The sequence below is a fragment of the Drosophila miranda genome, chromosome 2 (genome assembly GCF_003369915.1).
Source record: "Drosophila miranda strain MSH22 chromosome 2, D.miranda_PacBio2.1, whole genome shotgun sequence".
In the NCBI taxonomy this organism is placed as follows: domain Eukaryota; kingdom Metazoa; phylum Arthropoda; class Insecta; order Diptera; family Drosophilidae; genus Drosophila; species Drosophila miranda.
The window spans coordinates 10,678,746-10,695,800 of NC_046675.1; the positions used below are offsets into that span (position 1 = coordinate 10,678,746).

General features: G+C 43.8%; 1 protein-coding gene across 5 annotated transcripts in view; it reads right to left on the reverse strand.

The window, feature by feature from the left end:
• Window positions 1-12,012: 12,012 nt before the first annotated feature.
• LOC108157701 overlaps window positions 12,013-17,055 on the reverse strand; it is a 67,471-nt gene continuing 62,428 nt past the window's right edge. For all 5 annotated transcript variants that reach the window (XM_033389177.1, XM_033389176.1, XM_033389175.1 and 2 more), the window contains 2 exons: window positions 13,052-13,321; window positions 12,013-12,940 (listed from right to left, as the gene is read on the reverse strand). In XM_033389177.1, the coding sequence (XP_033245068.1) occupies window positions 12,560-12,940; window positions 13,052-13,321 (651 nt within the window). In that variant the 3' untranslated portion in view covers window positions 12,013-12,559. The remainder of the gene's footprint in view (window positions 12,941-13,051; window positions 13,322-17,055) is intronic.

Sequence of the window (17,055 nt, forward strand, 5' to 3'; positions counted from 1 at the left end):
ACGCTCCCAGGTAAAGCCGCTTATCGAATGAGGAGAGGCCCTGCCTGCATGCACAGGCACAATGCCGTTTGGAAATTTCATTTCCATAACGCAGAGGCCTTTGTTTCGGGGTTTGAAACATTTTGGAAATTCCCCATAATTGATGCAGGAGGTGCATGCCTTCAAAGCAAGGCAATTGCATTCGAGAATATGCCCTCGAATGCTCCAACAGTGAAATCTCGTAATGCTCTGCGCCAGAGCCGAGCTCAAGAGTCTGTCCGTCCGCCTGGAGTCCTGAGTCCTGAATCCAGACCAAGTGCGGTGGAGCGGTCTCTGCTGTGATGTGGAATTCTATCCGAGTCCTGGACATGGGTTTCGGATTGGGTGTGCTTGGATGTGTTAATTAATAAACGAAGTCCACTTTAAGACGACGTCTGCCTGCCGCCTGCAATGCCACTCGATTGCCATGGCAGCGAGGAGGCAAGGCAGCAAGGCGGCCGGGCACCAGCATGGAAGCAGAGCGGCAACCTCAACGATTTCAATACAGTTACGGGTTGAGTTTGCCACAAATGCCGAACGCCAGAAACTGGCACAGATTGCCAAGCTTTGCGGATGGTTACTGAGTCGACGCTCAATGGCCTGCAATCGGGGAAAATATGCTGCAGAGCAGCTCTGCTCTCCTCTCCCTCTCCCCCACGCACACACATGCACACCCTTCGATGCCGATCTCTTTGAGCGTTCGAGCAGCATTGCCCAAATGCCGCATTTTTGAAGTAATAAAGCGCTGGGCAGTGCAGGTCAAGCCATCCCGTGCCCCTCATTTGCCTCCACCCAGTGGATGTGTGTACGTGTGTGTGTGTGTTGTGGCTGCTATGATTGCGAATTACACTAGCCAACACAGATCGCAGATTCGAAAAGGGGGTTGAAGTACTCAAAATGGAATGAAAAACAAATAAAATTAAACAAATTATGTCTTTAAAAATACTACAAAAATATATAAAATATTTACAATGAAGATGTTGAGCACGTACTAACATTTCATCATGTTTTAAGGGAATAATTAACATTTTATTATACATATTTTAATACATTTTTAGGTTAACTTTTTGAACCAAAAAAATTACAAATACAAGTGTGTTAATGAGTTATTACAAGAACATTTTGTCCATCTGGTCACTATTTTTGGACAAGGGTTCATCTCAAAGTAATATAAATTAATAAAAATTAGCGCTGAACAAAAAGAAACCACAGTAATCTCAAAGCACGGCTATGCATTATTTCAAACGACATGTTCATGTTGTTGCTTCTGCTAAAAGACGAAGAGACTGAGACTGCAAGAAACTGCAAAATTGTTATTGCAATTTAAATTTGTTTCTGCGCTGCGCCCTGATCTGTACGCTGATAAAGATTTGCTGGCAGAGAAAAACTGTACATTCGTTCGTATTTATAGCGCGCTCTCTCTCTTTCGTTATCTTTGCCAGACAATCAAATGGAGAGTGAGCGAGAGTCTTTTTCGTGTTCCTGTTCCTCTTTCGCTTTCGGAAGAATGATGATCGATGGAACTGAATACCGCGTAGTATTGAGAGTATGTTCGGCTGTGTGTTCATGCACTCAACTCTCTCTAGTTTGAGTAACTCTAAATGGTTTGGGTATCCTGTGCGATTAAAGGGGCATTAATTCGGTTTTTGTTGCCTGCTGTTGCTTGACTTTTCCAATTTGAACTGCTGTTTGGTCGTCGCTCTTGGCCATTTGATATGCCGTTTAGTTCGTTGGCTAATTAACATTGCTTTACTCTGATTGCAGCAGGGACATTTCCATTTATTTCTCATCCCTCGCACACATACAAACACACACAACAGAGGAGTTTTCACGGAAAAAGAAATCCGAACTTGTCTTCAACAATATTATTCAACGTCCCCGACTCCAGCATTGGCTAAGTCAACTTTTGGCCACAGTCGAAAAGTTTTTTGACTGACTCCAAGTTTTATCATATTTTTGCACAGTCAAATCTCAGCGAGAGATTCTCCAGCGCTCCGCCCCGCGCCCCCCTCAGTTCAATTTGCATACAGAGTTGGAGCATTATTTTTATTTACCTGATTCCAGCGCTGATTTATGATTTTATCGTGAAAAATGCAGAGCAGCCGAGGACGTGAACGTAAACGTGGAGCGACGGAAAGGAAAAGGCGAAGCGCACCGAAAAGTCAATTGAAATGCAAACGTGGGCCAGTGGGCTGTCTTGGGTTGTCCTGGAGTTGTGGGGCCAAGCCAGGCCAGGCCAGGCCAGGACTCTCGTCTCTTCTCTTCTGTTTGTATATGCCTCGGCCGTTGCGTGTTGGCCATAACTCAAAGCTTGAAGCTTTGTTGCTTACCAATTGCGATGCGATGGCGTCACGTGTTTTCATTTGGCGCCTCCTCTCTCGCCTTTTTGCCAAGTGCTTCGTGGGAATTGTCACATCACAGGAAGTTGCAGCAGGGGCGACGTCATTGACTCATAAATAAAGTTAGAGCCAGCATGAAAGCTCTGCTCCTGCTGCTGCGAGGTGCGAGAGGGTTTCTCTCGCTGTCCATTCGAGCCAATTGCAGTGATAAAATTTAGTCCGAACATTGGTCGAAAGGATGTGCTTCGAATGTGCATTGGAGGAGGAAAACTTCCGCCTTATCCCCACGATTGGCAATGGCTGAAGACGCAGCAACAGGCAGCGGGTCTCGAGAGAATAATATTTTTCTTGTGCTAATTGGAAAACTAAAAATCGACGGGAAAGATATTCGAGGAAAACGATTTTATAAGTACAGAAATTGCAGAAAATTAAGCTTGTTTTTTCTGGGAAATCAATTGGAAATCATACAAATTTCTTGAACCAATTTCTTAGAATGTTATCCAAGGGTCAAATACAGCTTTGATTCGTTGAAGACCTACCGGTTAATCTGCCTGGAATTATCCCCATTCATTAACAAAATTTACACCATTAAGTGTGTCCTTAAATTGTAGATTGTCCTTTGTGTGGCAGGTGCGTAAACGGTGTGGGTGGGCAGGCTGTCATTCAATATTGCCAGCGGCAGGTTTCTCGAGATCTGCAGCTGATGCAGCCCCAGAGTCCTGCCATGTGGGATCGGAGGATGAGGCACGGGGTATGTCCTCTGCAGCCTCGGCAGCCGTCATACGGCGTTGTTTCATTAAAATATGCAAGCAATATTGCGGCATAAAAACACACACGAAATTATACAAAAGCAAGAGACAAACGCCCCGCTCACCCACATGTGGTACATACGGTTGGCGCTGGGGGTGGAATTTTTCATAATTTTCCAACGTTCGGGGAAAATATTTTGCAATATTTAAGTGATGCTGGAGCAGGATGGTCCTGCTGCTGCAGCTGTCAGGGCAGGATGGTCAGTGGATCGAGTGGAAAACGGACAGAAGAGAGAGGGAGAAAGAGATACACAGAGACAGAGACAGGGACAGGGACGGTGGGAGACAACAAACACATTGAAAGCGCATTTATTTGTCACTTGTCACGCGGTGCACTGTCGCATCGCGTCACATCGTTGGCCAACTGGCATTTTATAATTCCCCAACGTTTTCCCTCCCCCTCCAGCAGCAGCAGCAGCAGCAGCAGCAGAGTCGTTGAGAAATTTCACTTGATTGTCTGCCTCACACACACACACACAAACACACAGAGAAGGAGACAATTGAGGGCACGGTACTGGTGCGGTTTTTGGCCTGGGACAAGAGCTGAACTTTTAATTATTACCTGCATGTGGCGGACAGCGGTCGAGCGGCGGTTGGTAGACGACGGTCTGTCCATCTGTCGAACTGTCGTCTGTTTCGGTGGCTACAGGGCGTATGTGTGATATATGTAAGAGTGAGAGATGGGAGACGGGAGACGGACCGGAAGACACTTGTGCGACAACGAAGGCTGTTTTCATTTATTTTAATGTTTCAATTTTCAAGCAATTAACGCATAAAAGGACGCTTCGGCCTTGTCCAAATAATTGACCAAGATGGAAAAACAGTCAGGCTGTAATTTCATATGCAAAATTGCTTAAAGAGAGATATGAAGATAAAGAGGTGAAGAGAGAGGGTGAGGTGTGCAGTGAGATGACGGGGGGTGGGGATTGGGGGTCGTTTTCATCCCCCAAGTACGTTGGGGATGGGGGGTCGAGTCTGTTTTCTCTAATAAATGAAGTGAAAATGTTTTGCGCAAACAAATTTATGAGGCATGCAGCATCGAAATTATGATAAAAGATTGAAATGTGTGTCTGCCACCCTGCACATACATATATGCATTAGTGTGTGTGGCAAAGCAAATATGCGCAAATTCGTGTTCTGGCAGCAGAAGTGGAACGGAGAGCGGAATGGACTGAGGTGGAGCGGAGTGGAGAGCATCAGCGAATAAAATGGAGCGCCGAACCAAAAGTGGCGCGTACTCAAACGTAAAATGTTTGTTTGCGGCTTTCGAAAGCCAGCAAGGGGCTCGGCTCGCAGAAGGAGCTAGAGTTTGGGGCAGCAACACCAGCAGCAGCAGCAGCAGCAGCAGCAGCAACGTGCACACATCAATCACAGTAGCCAAGGAATGGGCCCGGCCCCTACCCTGTCAATGAACAAGCAAAAGAAAGGGCACAAAAGTCTGAAGAAAATATTCCCATGGAGGCAGCAGCTGTAGATACCCTTGATTGTCCATATTTTGTAGGTTTCCAGGCTACGTTTTTCAAAGAGAAGTACGATAAGTGATTGATTTCTGATTTATTTATTTGTGCAGAAGACAAAAAGGAACACGAACTATACCGACTTTTGGTTGCTGGAAATATAATCGTTTTTAATCTTCATTGTTCAATAAAATCATGGGAAAAATAAGTTTTTAAGTTTCATATTTTTGATTGATTTTTGTAGCTTCAAAGAAGGATGTATTTAGCCGGAAATTGAGTATTTATTCAATTTTCTATACTTGAAATATTTATAATTATTATTGTATTATATTATATTATATTATATTTTCATATGATCATATTGTATAGTATAACCTTAATATTATTTATTTTTACTCTGTCCCTTAACCTTTAAAATTTCATTCCGTTCCAAAAGATCGTCTGACAGTCGTTGGATACCATCGTGAAAAAGAGTACAATAAATAAGAAGCGAGAAATTTTGAAATTCGAGAGATGCACATTGAGCGAGAGAATACTTGTGTGCGAGTGTGTGTGTTTCTGTACATTCATAACTGAAGCAGAGTGTAAAATAAATATACATACACTGGTATATGTGTCTGTCTCTGTGTGTGAGTCTAAGGAGCGGAAGGAGAGTCGCATGCACCCAGATACACATTCAACGCTAATTTCCGTCACGTTGAGCATACAAAGGAGCGGCAAGGCACGTGAGGCGGCACACCGAAAAATATCTGGCAATGTGTGGCTAAAGTCGACAAGGGAAAACGTAGAACCTGCCATATTCCATTTTTCAAGAGGCAACAGCAGCAGCAGCAGCATCAAAGAGCTGCTATCGAATGCTGCAACAATCGTATGTGTGTGTGTGTGTCTGTGTGCTGCAGCACAAGGCATACAACAGACACCTTGTCGACACACGACTTTTCTTCCACGTCAGTGGTCGAAAAATGCCAAATAAAACTGTGCTTTCATTTCTAAAATAAGCAGCAGACATATTTCGATCGACGAACTTTTCAATTAGTTACCAAAACAGGGAAAACCCGGAACAAAAAACGAAAAGTTTGCCACAGCAAAGTGCAAACGGATTTTCTTCATTTGGCCAATATCCAAGGCAACCCCAAATGGTTTCGGTTTGATATTCGCCGTGAAATATGTGCGGCAAATGCAAATTGAATGGAAACTTTTCCTCGTTTCGAAGCCAAGTGGAGAGGCAATTATTTTTGGGGTACGTATCCTTGAAATTAACGCCCAAAACTAACTTTAAGTTAAGGCCAACTGCCGTGGATGGCAAACTAAACATCAGGTAAATGAATTTCCACACCAAACAGAGACACACATAGAAACGCGGGGAGGGAGAAACACACTGCACAGAGATTCCAACTCTCATTTCCCGAAAAATCAACGACTCTCGCTGACGCTGACGGCGTGATGGGGCATGTAAAACCCATTCTGGGGCAAGCTGAAACTCTTTGCTTAACTGGTGAAGCATGCAGAGAGCAGTGTGGTGCCGAAGGGAATCCCAGTGACTTTCAGCTCTGATTTTCAACTTAATTAATTAAAAGCAAATTAAAAGTTTTAATCTCTGCAACAAATTGTGTTGCCTGAAAGAAACAAAAAGTGCCTACAACATTATTTCGGGGCGAGGGAGAAGTAGAGGGAGAGGGAGATGGAGATGGAGGAGCTCTACTGATGAGCAGAAATAATAAACTGTAGCCGACAGGGACTGCTATTGCCGATGCGAAAACAATCAAGTGGAGGCGTCACAGAAAGAGAATGGGATAACTGGAGCTGGAGAAACAAAAGAGTTTTCTCTGATGAAAGGGTTGGCTCTATCCTGTCGCTGGGCTTTTTTGGGGGTGTGTTCGGGGATGTTTGGTTTTTCATAAGCCCAATGTAAGCAGATTTGTATCTTAATTCAACGCAAAATTAACAAATTTCCAAGCAATGCCAAACAACGGCTGACACAACAACGAAAGTCAATTTGTTCAGACGATTTGTGGCATGAAAACTTTTGCCACTCACCTTCTTTTGTACGTCAGCGGGGGAGCGGAGAGGGGCCAAAGAGCATGTGTTTTGTAATATAGAAGTTTATTTGTGCAACTTTTAGGGCTTACGGATATTTATTGCTTTTAAAAATACACTTAGCTTTCAGCTTTCGCCTTTCTGTGATCAATGGCCGGAAATCAAAGCCAAATGGAATGCACGTAGCTCTGCAGCAGCAGCATTATGGATGCAGCATCTCCTAAACGTCAGGCTCTGAATTTATGATGCCCAAGGAGCTGCCTGCCGCCTGCTGCATTCATCACGTGGCAGCCGTCAACAGCTGCATCGTCCAAGGATCCATCGTCATCCGATGGGCTGTCATAAAAAAGAAGCTCATCATCGGTTTTTTGGTATGCCATAAAACATTTTGTGCCACAAGCCACGCCTGGAATAAAATAATCCAAGAAAGAATCTGTTGGGCTACGCAGCCTAATATTACGCAATATGTAATCCATAGATTATAGCCAATGGAGCAGCAGTAAAGTAAAAAGTAATAAAACCCTTTTATTGTTTGTTGTTTGCACTGCCCACTGTGCCACATTGTAATCTGCATACATACATATGTACATAATCATATGCTCCCGCACGGCAGCAGCCGCGCAGACGTTCTCTCGCATCTTTCTTTCGCCTTATCTAGCGCTCTCTCGATCTGTCGCTCTCCCGCTTGCATTAGAGCACGGGCATGATTACCCCTCTCTTTCGGATCTTCTTTTACGTTCAGTATTACTGAGAGCACTTTGACGCAATTTTTGACGAGAGAGAGAAGAACGAAGTGTCCCGAAAAGAGAGCGCGTGGCGGGAATGAACGTCCGCCTGCCCTTGAACTTAGTCTGCACCTAGCACTCACTTCTTGCACGTCTTGAATCAAGCAAAAATCTAACAGAATCATCGTGCTTTCGTCGTTAACCTAACTCGAACCATTCGCTATACCTTCATCCCCCACAATAAACCGTTTAAGGCTGAACAATCGTCGACTTTTAACAAATAGATCGCAAACTACGCCGCCTAGCCGAATCTTTTCTTGAGGGATACGAGGAAGAGATGCTGTATCTTTTACTAATTGCGCGGGGGCTCATAAATCCATGGGCTGTATATCGGTGGGCGTGGCGTGGCGAGCAGCAGCGTCTTGTTTTGCAATTTCCGCAAAATGAAATCTCACTCACGCCAGCCAAGTAATCCTTGGGCGCCGCATTTAGTTGCAACATTTTATTGTTGAGTTTTTGGCAGTGCTTCGTTCTGTGCGTCTGCCACTGCCGCTGCCGCTGCCCGTTGCACTCGTAAATGTCATGCCATGCATTTGCATTTCAATTTCCATTACAATTTGGAAATGCCAAAAACGGGAAGGGACGGGGACGCCCCCGCCTCGTTGCTGTTTTTGGCCGCGATTAGCGCGCTATAAATCCAAAAATGTTGCCAGCATTTTAACATTATTTTGTCGGCCATCCCCAGCAGCAGCAGTGCAGCAGCAGAGCGGCCATCTAGTCATTCAGCCATCTAGCCAGCCATCCAGTCAGCCAATAGCCACTGTGTTTGTGTTGCCCCGTAACGTTTTTCTGTTCTGTTGTTAAATGCATGCAAAGACCATAAACCAAATCGTTCGACGCCAGCCACGCCCACCATTCTGAATGGGCAGGAGGAGGAGCAGCCTCCCCAGTGTGAAACATTGTCCTGCGACTCCGTAACGTACGTACGTACGCTTCAAAATATGCAACTCATTTTGCTGGTGATTTTTTTTTTGCATTTGGCAAGGGTTTTGGTACTGGTATCCTGGTATCCTGTATCCCATTTGCATTATTTGTAGCCCCCGATACGCATTTAATTAAAAGGGACGAGCATTTGCATTAGTATTGGGCTTGGATTAGCATTACTTATACGCACTACGAAAACCCCCCTGGCCCATTCCATTGCGCAAAATCAGCAAAAACATTTTCAGCTAATCCCGTGCTATATTCTGGTATCATTCCTGGTTTAACTCTGGGCTTTATTCTAGTCGTCGTTTCGTAATTCATTCGTCATTCACTGCTGGTTCATTTTGACTTCATACCTAGCTTTATTCGTGATTCATTCGTCATCCATTGCTGGTTCATTCTGAGCTTCATTCTTGGCAATTCTTGCCTCAGTCCTGGATTCATTCTGGCTTTCGTTAGAGCCTTCATTCTGCCTTCATCTCGGGCTTCATTCGTGGTTCATTTTGCCATCCTTCAGCATTCATTCCTGACTTCATTCAAACTTCTTTTAGTTTTCATTTCTCACTTCATTCCTGTCTTCATTCTTTGCCATGGAAGTCGGGAAAAGTCGGAGAAGCTAGTATTTTCGCGTAATTATAGTTGATTTACTCAGGAAAATGGATATAACCCGCACGTTTACTTAGTAGCTGTGTGTGTCAGCAAAATATCCAAGTGGATTGAAGAGCTCCTACTCCTCCGCTTGGTTGGCACGTGTGTGCGGGGCACAACTCGTTTTGCCTACTCATTTTGCGTTACGCATACGCCATGTATGTGCTTCGTGCTGGGAGATGTGGCGCTGTGTGGCAATATGGTTACGTGTAAAACTTTAAACAGCACGATGACTGCACAATTATGGCACCGAGCGAGGTAGAGGGAGCGTGGGGGCATGCGGCATAGGGCATGGGGCATGGGGCGTGGGGAAATTGTGGTTGGGTCTTGGCTGCAGCCAATGGCTTGTAAATAATACGAGCAGGTAAGCTCTGTGGCAGGTCGCGCGGCATAGCGTTCAAGGTTCCACCCTTTGTTGCAGCAGCGTGTGTGTGGTAAAATGGTGCCTCTGGTGCCTCTGGCTTTGCCATTTTGTGGCCGCTGTATCGTGGCAGGGCTTGTGGCGGTGCCACCACGCGCACTGCTCTGCTGCTGCTGCTGCTGCTGCTGCTGTTAGTGCAACTAATTAAGACAAACTAACGTGCGAGCGGCGGGGAGTGCCCCGGTTTCCCTGGGGTCGTGCACACGGGACCCTACACACATGTCCTTGAGAGGTAACAGTGCTCAAGGGCGAGCCGATCCTCTCACCCTCTTCTGGAGAGAGATGCGTACGTGTTTTGATATATGCTTTTGTTACAATCACAATGTGTTTACACGGAGCGCAACAGCGAGCCCCATGCCACCCCCATGGGGACTGCTTGTGTGTGGCAACAGGGCGCCAAGTGCACTTAATTTGTTTGCTTAATTTACAAAACATGAGACGCCAGCGATGCTCAGTGCCTCGTTCGGTGTTTAGTCCATGCTCCTCTGCCCCCATGCTCTCATGCTTCCATTCCTCATGCTCTTCTCCTGCTATTTGTGTTGTATGCTCAGCACTCACACTCTCTCGCCGGCTGTGGCAACATCGGCATCGGTATCAGGCTCAGTCTTAGTCACCGGCTGGTGTTGCATGTAAGTGCAGCTGTTGACTGGCGACATGAGAACATGGACCAGCCAGCGCTTTGACGAAGGCACTGGAAACATTGTAGCCCCTGTTGTCTGAACGCTGCTTGATAACGGGTTCGCTGTCTTAATTATCGCTACCTTAAGGATGCCCCAAAATATTCGAAGTGGGAAACGGTACATTTTATACGGGGTAAAGCGCCTGGGAATGGCTTTTCATTTTAATGATTTTTTAATGCACTTTGGGATGGATTCTTTAATTAAGTCAGAGATCACAAAAAAGATGTATGAGTTTAAATAAATTTAAGTCGAGAATTACGATGCCTATCCTAAATACATGGAAGGAAGAATTTGTAGAAATTTCTACAAAGAAAATGTCAAGAGTCCAGAAATCGTACCAGATAACACAGTCATCAATCCCAAAGAATTTCCCCGCCAGGCACAAAGGGGTTCAGGCATGATCTAATGATCGGTCCATAGAAATTTACTCAGTAAGATAATGCTGTTCGTAATTCGCTCAATACTAGTCTTTTAATAAAAGAAAACTTAATTTTTTTACATTTTTTATTATTTATTTATTTCATCATATAATTCTTGCCATTATCGCATTTAATTTTGAGCTAAATTCCACGCCCATTTTATGGCGTGCATTTGTTTTTTCTTTTGGTTTTTCTTTTCGTTTTGTTGCCTCTCCAGGGGGCGTGTGGTTTGATTCTGGGTTTGACCGTTTTGTGGGGCCTTTGCTTAACTTCCATTAAATTATCCATAATTATATGCATATTTAATATATAATTTCATCGCGCTTCATCAATGCTCTTCTCGGTTTTGGTTTTTTTTGTGTGTTTCCTGTATTTAAGTTTGATTTTACATTTTATTATTAGTGTTTTTGTTTTTTAGTTTAGTTTTAAATTTAGTTTTTGGGTGTTTTGGTTTTCCAGTTCTTCATTCAGTTGTTGTGTTTTTGATTTTTCAGTTATTTGACCGCTCTGCAACATTGCGATGAAATAATTTTCATTTTATTTCTGAAGATTTTCATTCGTTTTTGATTTACAATAGTTTTGCTTTTGTCGACATTATCCCAATGTTTTTATTTATTTTTTATATTTTTTTTTGTGAAATCTATGCAGAGTTCTTTAGCATCTGAATCTCCAAAAATAGTTGGCTTTTACTTTTACTTTCAGTAGTCAGTACTCTCAACCCTATCCATCCTAACACATACGACTCATACGCACTAAATTCTTTCGATTCGACATTAAATATTAGATAAATATATATTGTATTTATTTAATATATATATTTTGCATTTAGTATGTAAATTTAGTCTAGAACAAAGTTTCGTCTTCTGTTAAATTAACAAACAAACAAAAACAAAAACAAAAAACAAATAGAAACCGAAAATTAAAGCCACAATTGAAATTCAAATATAAATCCAATTAAACTGCATTCTGTCTCGATATTCACTTTTGATTTTGTTTTTATTGATTTTTCTTATGCCACTAATTAGTTTGCTTTTTTAGTTTTTTTTTTATCATAGCTTTAATTAATGTTTGCCTCCGCACGGGGGTCCTGCTGCTGCCTTTGTGCCTGTTTTTCGTTTTTCTTTATTCGTTCATTGATTTATTTGTATTAATTTATTATTTTGTAAATGTTTTTTACAGTTATTATTTACATGGCTTATGTGTCTAGGCTCTGCGTTTCTCGTGTTTTGGAGGGTGGTAGGGTGTACTTATAGTTTTTAAACATTCCGACCTCTGACTTATGCTTATTAATTGTTGTGTGTTTTTCCCCCTTTTCCCTTTAGTTTCGCTGTTGGGCTCTTTTTAATTTTAATTAAATTTAATTTATGGATTACTTTTCCCTATTTTTATGCTCCTCCAACGATCCACAACAATCCGTTACGCCTTGTTACGTATTCAATTTATGCTATATCTTTTGTTTTTGTTTTTTTTTTGTATTTTTTGTTACATTAATTATTTTATTTAATTATTTTATTTCTCGCCTTTCCGCTCACCTGATCTTCTGAAAAGTGTGGCCTTTCTTTGCAACTTTCACTTATGAATGTATTTATATTATATTTCGTTATTATCGGAATGTTGCATGTAGCGTGGCGCAACTGAATGAATGCATTGAAAATATACCTCCATTTTAACTATGAACCGATGCGATGTGCGGCGCGACCCCTGTTTCATGGCAAATAAAAAACAATATTAAATGCAAGGACATTTTACTAGCAGCTGACAATGATTTTTCTCCTCTTTTTACCCCCTCCCAGTATTTTTTTTTGTTTTTTTTTTGCATTTTCCATATTTTTTGTTGTATTATTTCTGGTTTGTGTTGCAATTAAGCACTTTGCAGCCACATATTCATTCATATTTTTGTATAGTTTCTTGTTTTTGTTATTTTTTAATTACACTTTATGTGCCGCCTCCTCCTCCTTCTGCTCCTCCCTCCCTCTGCGTTTGCTTTCCAATAATAATTGTTTATGTTGCTCCATATACCGGTCACAGCTGTGCCACCGCCAGCGTGGCCAATGCGAGGGTGACAGAGCCCAAGGCGCTGCAGCAGATGCACTGAGAGGCGCCGGTGAGCGCCGAGTTATCCGGATCGCCGTTGGCATACCGCTTGGAGCCCTCGAGGCCGAGTAGATTGGGCGAAATGGTGGTTGGCGGCGCATTGCTCAGCCCGATACGCTGCTGGACGCTCTTGTGGAACACATGGAGAATGGAGACCTCGCAGAGCAGCATTATGTTTGGCTGGTACTTGGGCATCGCCTGGAAGAAGCCCTGCAGCACCTGGCTATGCGGATAGATCTCCAGCGAGGAGTATGTGGTCGAGCCTTCAAACGCATCCTGTGTGATGCGCTGCAAGGGCGTTTTGTAAATCTGAAAAAGGAGGGAAAAGAGGCAACGAAAGGAAAGCAAATGGGAAGAATCAGTAGATATTTGTTCACTCTTTCTCGCTCTCTCAGCGTCCAATCATTAGCCTTCACTCACCTTGCGTCCGTTGATGTACCATGTAATGTTCGCCGGCGGATAGGAGGGACCCACAGTGCACACTGCCTTGAAGTGGTCGTTGGCGCCAATCACCTTCTTGTCCACCTGCATCACGGGGTCATCTTTGGGCAGCTCAATCACCTGCATGTGCGCCGACCGTATCTCGGTGTGGAAGAGCGGCGCATCCTCGGAGACCTCGCACTGATAGCTGCCGCTCAGCTCTCGGGTGACACCTTTCAACGTGACGGACGTGGCATCCGAATTGGTGAGCTGCAAGTAGGAGCACAGGAAGGGGAAACACACACAGTTAAAACCTGCCACAAAAATTGTGTTGAAATTGGAATTAAAGACCTATATCTATCTGCTTTTCAACATAATCTGCTGTCCTCTTCACTGAAGGCAGTGAAAAGCGCAAGCGATGCACTTGTTGTTAATCAACGAGGCAGAGGCAAGTGCCACAGGGGGCTTTTGTTGGGCCTTTTGTTCACCTTTGGTAAGGGGTATCCCCCCGCCATGCCATCCCATCCCTTGATCGTTGTCACAGTTTAGCATATTCTGTTAATTGCCAGCCATCGCTTGCCACTTGGCAAACAGTTGTGCAATATCCTACTCAAAATCCACTTCAGCAGCGAACAGTCGCGATTACCGTGCCCCACAGCGTCTGTTCAATGTGCCCCTCTATGGTGTGCGTATTTTGGGGGGGAAAGTCCTTTTATCACAGGCCTGGCCCTTTGTATTTAAGTTCAGACAAACAGCAAACCCATTCGAGTTTTGCATATGCCACCAAAGCCAGCGCGAACGTTGCCCTGCCTCATCGCTTTGTTTCATTTGCATCTGTACTAATCCAAGCATGGCTGTGTTGCCATTGCCATTGCCATTGCTGTCTGTTGGTTGTTTGTTGTTGGTTGCGCCACCGAATGCTGCTACTCGTATTGGCACATTCAGCTCCACATGGAATGCCAGGAATCCTGGCCACTACTGGCCCGGCCCCGAGGCGAACAACAGCTTTTTACGATTGTTTCAACACTTTCGAGCATTGCTCGCCCGTAGCCCGGCTTTTCTATTTAGTTGGTTGTTGATTTCTTTTTTGCTGTTTTCTAGTTTTCTGCCAGTTCATTCGCAGATATCGCGAATGTCGATAAGGGCCGCCAGGCACCATACAATCCTCTGGCTCCTGGATGCTGGATGCTGTCTGCTGCCGCATGCAACCTCGCGGTTGCCATTTTGGCATATTGGCTCCATGAATGTGGCTCCTGGATCTCCTATGGCCCCGCGGGCTAGCAAGGATAGCTCTGTGCAGCTGTGGTTCTAGTGGCTTTTGGATTTGTCGACGTTGATCTCGTTACGCAATCGTAAAATGAAAACAAATGCGAAACGTATTGATAAGGTTCTCTGTATGCAACAGAGAGGGACGAGTCTTGTGTGTATGCTGTGTGGCATGAATAATGTGCACTGGGGCATAGCCCATATACATTATATTTTCGTATTGCATGAGTACACTCGGAGAAAAATGGCATAGTAAAAAGGAACACACCCACAACTACATTAATTATTCGGCTTTAAAAAAAAAACAGGGAAAATAAATATAATTTACTTTTAATAAAATAGAAATGTAAGTAAATAAAATAAATAATTAAGTGTAAAATATTAAATTTTTATGAAATAAATATACAATTTTTAATATAAAATATATTGATTTTACAGTGCCGCTCAACTGAATAGGTTCAACAATTTTCAAAACTCAAACCGCTATATCTTTTTAACCGACTTTCTGATTTATATGAAATAATTTTTTTTGCCTAGATTGATTCATTGTAAATATGAAACATATTTAATATGAATGTGAAATGTATTTAAATTAAATATTTTCATAGTCGTAATATCAAAATGTAAATTTTCACTCTCGGATCAATGCTATTAGCACATCGAAATGTAAATATTAAAATTCAGGGCTTTTTTCTCTGGGTCCCGAGGCCATCTCTGATGTGTTTATGGAAATAGTTTTCCACTCAAACAAGAGTTAAAGCCAAGCAATGCCTAATTCTCTGAACTTTTGCCACAAATAAATGTTGTCCATGGCGCCACTTGCCTCTTGCCACTTGCCCCTTGATATGATTTCAATCCCCATCTAATTAAATGACACTAATTATGTAATCAAACATATACGCATACACAGCAAAAGTTGTTCCTGTCGTCCTTTATTTACTCACTAGTTTTTATGCCACGGGCAGCGTGGCTCTGCCTCATACCGTTGCAGGGGTGAGTGTTTGTGTGTGGCTTTCTGTCATATTTATTTAATTGCATGTGACTTTATTTGTTGGTGCCTCTCTGCTCTGTGTGGGACTGGCGGCGGAAGCGGAAGTGGCAGCGCCAGGAAGCGCGCCAAACAAAACGCAAATGTCTGCCATTTTGAGGAATTATATGCCCAGTCGTGCACCCTCATATCCTTGCTTCCTTTTTGAGTTGCTGCCTCTCCACATGTGAAACTGTAGCCATTTTGTATGAGAGGCAAGCCGCCATTCAGCCAACCATCCACCAGCAGTAGCAGTAGCTGTAGCAGAACTCAACTTAACTTTGCTTTTGTCGTGGAAAAGTTTTTCCTGACTTTTTTCCGTTCCTGTTTTTATATATTTTTTTGTATTTTTATTTGTTGGCTTTTAATTTCTATTTATATTTTATATTGCTTTAGCGGTAGCCGCAGCTGTAACTTTGGGGCATGAACAGAAAAAAAAATGATGCCACTAAAGCGTAATTTTGCATGCCACAAACACACACACACACACGCTGACACTTGGAGTGGTGCCAGGAGTTCCATGTGTGAGAGTAAAGTATTGTTTCAATAATTCTGGCTTTATGAAATAATAACTCTAAAGCAAAAAACGCTTCCAGAGAAAGGGAGAAAGCTCCGGCTGAGTCGAGTCGTCGAGTTGTAAGAATACAATGAATTTCATTGCAGTTGCCCCCAGTTGTGTGGCGCTGCCTCTTCCTCTATCCTCTGTCCTGTGCCCCCATGCCCCGTGCCGCACTCTCCATGTGCTGTGTGTGGCTCCTCGCTGAGCTTCCGCTGTTTGTTGTGAAGCAATTTTAATTTTACCAACGCTCTGTCGCATGCGGCATGTGTATGTGCCTCAGCTGCAGCCTCGTTTGCATGCAACACTTTATGAATTATTGCTGTATCAACTCAAGTCGCGGTGGCCACACACATACACAGCTACGTACTCCGATTCTATCCACACTCTACGCCGAGTGCCGCATGCCGCACATGCAGCACACAGACAGACAGGCACAGACACAGCACAGATACAGACACAGACACTCTCTCACATGTGCACGTATTATGTCATGCCGAATTTCCGTTGCCTCCGAGCATTGTTGTAACTAACGGCGTTCGGCGTTGGCGTTGCCTACGCTCCACTACCGCTCGACGCTCTTCGCAACCAATTCCCCATGCCACATGCCCCATACCCCATGCCATCCTCCAGTTGCCACTGGCATTTCACAACTTCGACTGCCTAACGCTTGTGCAAAAACCGACCACAAATTTAGTGAATGAGATGTTTCCGGTGCGGTTGTTATTCTCCTTCTACCACTCACACTCGCACCGCCATTGTTGCACCATGGAGCTAGTAGAGCTGGCAGAGCTAGGAGCTAGGACCGGCTGCCAGTTGTAGTTGTTGCCGTGGCCGTACAATTTTTGGGTGTTTGGAAAATGCATGGCTTTTTATTGTGCTCATTGTTGGCGCAGGCAGCAGACAACAAACAACAACAGCGCCAGTGAAGAGCCAATGGTGGATGCTCCTCGGACAGAGGACAGAGCTAGTTACACTCTGCGATTCCGATTGCAACAGTCGCTGTGTCCCCATCCCGAGCCCCCCCCTCCTCGTACTGCATGGCTCCTGCACTTCACGGAATGCATTTCGCCTTTTATTTATTATGTTTATTTGTTGCCATTTGTCATACACACAGCACAACAATTTTTAGCCAAGGCCGCCTCTCCACGGCGT